This window comes from Calidris pugnax, unplaced genomic scaffold (genome assembly GCF_001431845.1).
Source record: "Calidris pugnax isolate Ruff unplaced genomic scaffold, ASM143184v1 scaffold94, whole genome shotgun sequence".
NCBI lineage: Eukaryota > Metazoa > Chordata > Aves > Charadriiformes > Scolopacidae > Calidris > Calidris pugnax.
Window position 1 is genome coordinate 242567 of NW_015090822.1, and position 5243 is coordinate 247809.

The 5243-nt window shown below is 69.7% G+C and overlaps 1 protein-coding gene across 1 annotated transcript; it reads right to left on the minus strand.

Moving 5' to 3' along the window:
- Window positions 1–2055: 2055 nt before the first annotated feature.
- On the minus strand, window positions 2056–4794 carry LOC106886720 (mitochondrial ubiquitin ligase activator of nfkb 1-A-like). Its single transcript, XM_014939891.1, has 5 exons — window positions 4749–4794; window positions 4205–4344; window positions 3863–3950; window positions 3662–3782; window positions 2056–3486 (listed from the first exon to the last, which is right to left on the minus strand). Exons 2-5 carry the CDS (start codon window positions 4319–4321, stop codon window positions 2787–2789), a joined length of 1026 nt encoding a protein of 341 aa, XP_014795377.1. The 5' UTR covers window positions 4322–4344; window positions 4749–4794; the 3' UTR covers window positions 2056–2786.
- Between the last annotated feature and the right edge of the window lie 449 nt (window positions 4795–5243).

Genomic DNA, 5243 nt, shown 5'->3' on the forward strand with positions numbered 1-5243 from the left:
GGCAGCTGCGGCCCCAGGTGCTCCCCGAGCTGCCAGCACCAGCCCCGGGGCACTGGCGGGAGACACAAATGAGGCTGGGGGTGTCTCTGCCCCCTCGGCTAGTGCTGTCGGCTCTCGGTAGCCAAGAGGGAGGCAGAGCCTGGGTCGGGATGTGCCGTGGCCAGGCAGTGTCTTGGTGCAGGCGTCTTTGGGGTGCAGGCAGAGGGGGGGGCCGTGCGCTGGCCCCTGTCACCGCAGTGAGGTGTTGGGGCGCAAGCATGGGCAAGTGGGGTGTCCCTTGCCCCATGATGTCCCTGCAGCCAGAGATGTGGGACGAGGAGGCCAAAAGCCCATCCGTGGAGGAGCAGAGCTGTCTCCAGGGCGGGGGGGCTCTCACTGGGGGCAGCCTGCAGGTTGTCACCACTGAGATGAGTTTGTCCGTTGCAGCCTGGCCTCGGGAAGAGGGGAGTCTCGAGGGGGGCTTCAATGGCGAGTCGGGGCAGGGGGATGGCACTGTCCCTGTCCCTCACAGGAACTGCCTGGGGCACAGCCACGGCCCCTGAGCAGATGGGGCACCCCGAGAATCCAGGAGAGTGTGTTGTGTCCCCCCCAGACCCAGGGTGGGGGGTGAGCAGCCCCGATGGGGTGCGAAGCTCCATCCCCGTCTGTCACCACATCCCTTGTCACCATGACAACAGAAGGGGAGGCAGGCAGGAGCGGGCTGGTAGCCCTGGGGGGCGCAGGTGGGGGCCATGGCAGGGGCTGGCACCCGCTGGCACCCTGTGCTGGGTGTGGGGGGGGCAGGTGGCAGGACATCTGGGTCCCCTGTGGGCCTGGCGTGGGGGGGGAAGGAGGCTGGGCAGGGCTCAGCCTGAGCACCATGAGCTCCAAACCAAAAATCCTGGGAAGGGGGGGACACGGTGGGCTGGGGCGGGGGCGCAGACACTGCAGCACGGCTGGGCAGCCACTGTGCCGGGCGGTTTGGCACGGCCAGGCTGGGGCTGGCGGGGAGCCCAGCGGGTGAGTCACGCCGCTGCCCGGAGCGGTGCCAGGCAGGGCTGGCTCAGCGTGGTCCCAGCGCCCAGGCCACCGCAGGGACAGTGGCCTCCTGGGGGTGGCAGCGACCCGATGAGAGGGGGACGCGCGGTAGGGCTGTGGGGTGGCGGGAGGGGGGCTGGCACCCTCACCATCCACGTCCCCTGCCCTGGGTACCCTTGGCACCCGTGGGCACGGAGGGGAGCAGGTGACAGCCCATCCCTGTCCCCGCTGGCCCCAGGGAACGAGTCGAGCAGTCTGGGGGAGCACGGGCACCCCCTGCCCTCCCGTCCCACACACCCCCTCGCGCCAGCAGCTCTTGGCAGGCAGCAGAGTGTGTTCCTGGCAGCCCGGCCTCTCCCATCTGGTATTTATCTCCTTCCCGAAATCCCTCCCGCTGCGGGGGGGATGCCCGGCTGCGGGGATGGGGCGGGGGGGGACCCGGGCCCCACTGCTCACTCTGCAGCGTGGCAGCCACCCTGCTGATGGGGGGGAAGAGGCTGGGGGCAGGGAGAAGAGACGAACACCCCCCCAACCCTCAGAAATGCGCATGGGTCCCAGGAGGTCTCACTGGGGGCAGCACCGCAGGGGCACCTTCACCCCGGCCCCAAACTGGTCGCAATGGGAGCTGCTGTCCTGGGGAGGGGGCACATCACCACCCACCCCCCCAGCCAACGCTGCTGCCCGGGGCCTGCAATTGCTGCTCCCGCCCCTTTCCCACCCAAATCCTGGGTGCCCCCAGCCGCAGGAGCCAGGCGAGCCCGTGGGTTGCCCGGGCAACTGCAGGCAGGCAGCGATGGGGAGCGGTCCAGGGGAGCAGTTGCCATGGAGACCGGAGGAGCACGATCGCCTTGGCAACAGTCCCATTCCCCCCCTCCTGCCTCTGGGGCTGTATCTTGAGAAGGTGCATCCCGGCCGGGGTCCCCTGCCCACCGCCCACCGGTGAGTGTGTCCCCAGGCGGGGAGCGGGGAGACCCTCGGGGACCCCCCATCCCGTCCCCCCCCCCACTTCAGGGCGCAGAGGAAGAGGCGAGGCCGAGCTCTGCTCCTGGGCTTTATCACTGCACACACCACCACGCTGCTCCCGCACCTCCTCCCGGCCAAGGAGGGGGGCGGGAGGTGTGGGCTGACCCCCAGCCCCAGGAGGAGAGTGGGGACCCTGCGGAGAGGGAGGGAGGGACCTTGTCCCCCTCCCTGGGCAGCAGAGCGGCTGGCAAAGGGGCACCCTGCATTGCTGCCAGCCCTGGGGTGTCCCTGTAGGCACACGGATGGGGAGGGGGGTGGACATGGTGGCACCAAGGTGTGCCACGATGGTGGCTCAGGCAGGGGGTGTCTCTGTCACCCCACCCTGACGGCTGTGTCCCACCAGCCCGGGTCCAGCCCCTGCCACCCTCCTCAAGGACAAAGCCACACGCTGAAGAATAAGGGAAAAGTCCTGTGTGGCTTTTGAGGGGGGGTCAGGGCTGGGGAAGGGGCACAGGCCAAGTAGCCACTTGCCACAGTGGGGCTGGAGTCTCCGCTCAGGCACCAAGCGCATTTCCCCACAAGCTTTCGTGTTTGGGGGGGGAGGCAGTGTCCTTCTGGTAGGCAAAGCGAGGACGAGGAGGCTATAATTCCTCCCCCTCCAAAAAACAGACAGGGGGGCACACCAGGACCCTTCCCTCCCCACCGCAATCACTCAGCTGGGATTTCTGCAGGCTTTGGACTGGGGTTTGGTTCATGCTGCCCGTCCCTGGGCCTGACACCCCCCCTCCCGCCTCCCCAGGGTGCGCTCAGGCCTGGTAGAAGGGCACCACGCGGTCGATGGGCCCCCGGCAGATGGGGCAGAGGCGGGTGGGCAGGGCCTGGAAGCAGTGAAAGCAGCAGCAAATGTGGCCGCAGCCCAGGAGGACGCACTCGCGGGGCCGCGTCAGGCAGATCACGCAGGAGTCCTCCGGCCCCCAGTCCCCGGCCGCCTCCTCGCCATCAGGCTCCTTGCCCTGAGGCCGCTGCTGGCCACGGGCACGGCGGTAGGCACGGCACAGGGCGTGCAGGAGGACGGCCAGGCCAGCCGCGGCACAGAGCAGGGCAGCCCCCTTCCAGAGCCCACTGGCCGACTCCAGGTCTGCCAGCACCGACTGCCAGTCCCCCAGGCACAGGAAATACTCGCCCCCCTGGGCCGGTGGCTGGAGGTGCAGGGACCCGTCGGGGTGCAGGGCCAGCTCCCCGATGCCCGTCAGCCCGGCCCCCACCCGCAGCATCTCCTCCGTCTCCAGGATGCCCTTGGGCTTCTCCCCGCTCAAGTACTGGCCCAGCAGGTCACGGAAGCCGTGGGCTGGCTGCTGGAAGCGCTCGTACACCGTCTCCAGTGGCAGGCAGATGGCTCGGAGCGGGCTTTCCACGCTCACCTGTGTCACCGCCTCGGCGTCTGGCGAGGCCAGCAGGAAGGGGACAGTGTAGACCTGCTCTGAGAGCACCCGCTCGCTCTCGCTCCTGCAAGCAGAGCAGGCAGTGCTGAGATGTGGGAAACTCTCATCCCGGGGCTGAGCCAAGGGCAGGGACTAGAGCATTTAGATGAGCTGCTTTCTGCCTCTTAGATGGCCCCAGAGGACAAGGGTCTGGACCCACTGGTGCAAGCCCACCCCTGCTGTCCCCTCCCATCGCTCACCAGCTCCGGGCCAAGCTGTTCCAGATCAGCCGATGCTCTTTCAGAAGCAGTTTCTGGATCACGCCCTGCAGCCCCTCATGGTAATGGCTGGTCAGCGCAGCCTTGGCCGGCAGCACTATACCTAAGGATGAAGGGAGGCATCAGGGATGAAGGAGGAGAGCCCGCCCCTGTAGCCGGTGTTGGGCCACAGGGTCTCCTTACCTTCCAGGGCAACGTAAGGCAGGCATCTCCCATCGGCCGCAGACACTAGCGCTGGTAAATCATCGTCAACCTGGAGCTTTGGGGCCTCCTGGAAGAGCAGGGACTGAGTGTGAACACAGGCAGGGGCAGATGGGCCGGCAGTCAGAAGGTGGGTCACGCATAGCTTTGTGGGGAGCGCTGGCAGGATGTGACCTGCTTGATCCCGAGCATCGTGACATTGGTACAAGATGCAGCAGCCTGCAGTCATCAGTGAGGGGCACCCAAACCAAAGGCTCTGGGCTGGGCCGCAGAGGGAAACAGGGCAGGGACAGTGGGCAGGAGAGACACGAGGGACAGGGCTACCTGTATGCGTGCCACCACTCTGGCTTTCTTCCTGTACAGGTAGTAGAAGAGGCCGGAGAAGGCGAGGCTGGAACCCAGACACAGCAGCTCCGCGGGCGTGATGGGCGGTGCGTCCATGGTGCCAGGCGCGGGTGGCACACCTGCAAGGTGAGCGTGTTGGCTGGGGGACGGGGCCGTGTCGGCACAGGGACGGCCCAGTGCCCCTGTCCCCAGGGCGCTGCCGCCCTTGGGCCAAGCCCGCCCGTGGCCCCGGCTGGGGGCAGCCCAGCCCCAGCACCAGTGGAGGAGCCCGGTCGCCCTGGCCAGCGCCCCGTGCCCGGCCTGGCTCCGGACGTGCTGCTCTCGGCCTGCACGCGGGACCGGGCCGAGGCCTAGCACCCATGACCCGGCCCGGGCCCCAGTCGAGGCCTGGCAGCCCCAGCAGGGGCATGACAGCTCCAGCCCGGGCCCGGCACCCCCGATCAGGCTCGGGTCCAACACCCCGGCTCAGACCCAGCCCTCCGGGCCCGGCCCGGCCCGGCCCGGCCCAGCCGCAGCCGCTCACCCCGGCCCCGCTGCCCCCCGAGGCCGGAGGCGCCCAGGCCCGGACCCCGGCCCCGCCGCGCTACCTGCTGGGAAATGTAGTGCGGCCGCGTGGAGCGGCGGCGGGTCGGGAGGCGTTCGGAACTACCACCCCCAGTGTCCCTCGCGCCAAACTACAGCTCCCGGCAGGCCTTGCGTCGGCCGCCAAGGCGCTGCGGCTCCCGGCGGCCCTTGCGCTCGCCCTCAGCGGGGCCCCCGGGCGGCGGAGCGCCCGGTGCGGGACGGGGCGTCGGGGCTCGGCCTGGCCCCCGGGCGGGACGGGGTCACCCGTGCGGGGGTCAGCGGGACCGCTTGGCCACCGCGGGGGCCGGGCGGGGGTGCGGAGCTGCCCCAGCACGGCTCCCGCCTCCCCTGGCCCCAGCCCACCCGGGGCCGCCCCCGCTGTGCCCCGGCCGCCCCGCAGCAGCCGTGCCCGAGGGGTGCTCTGTCCCCGCCGACCCTGCCCCGAGGCTGACGG

Bases quoted from the DNA above. Each gene is read 5' to 3' on its own strand.
- LOC106886720 (XM_014939891.1), bottom strand. From the start codon at position 4,321: ATGGACGCACCGCCCATCACGCCCGCGGAGCTGCTGTGTCTGGGTTCC. The intron at 3,951-4,204 runs GTAGCCCTGTCC...CTGCTCTTCCAG, and splicing joins GAGTGGTGGCACGCATACAG to GAGGCCCCAAAGCTCCAGGT. The intron at 3,783-3,862 runs GTAAGGAGACCC...CTTCATCCTTAG, and splicing joins GCCTTACGTTGCCCTGGAAG to GTATAGTGCTGCCGGCCAAG.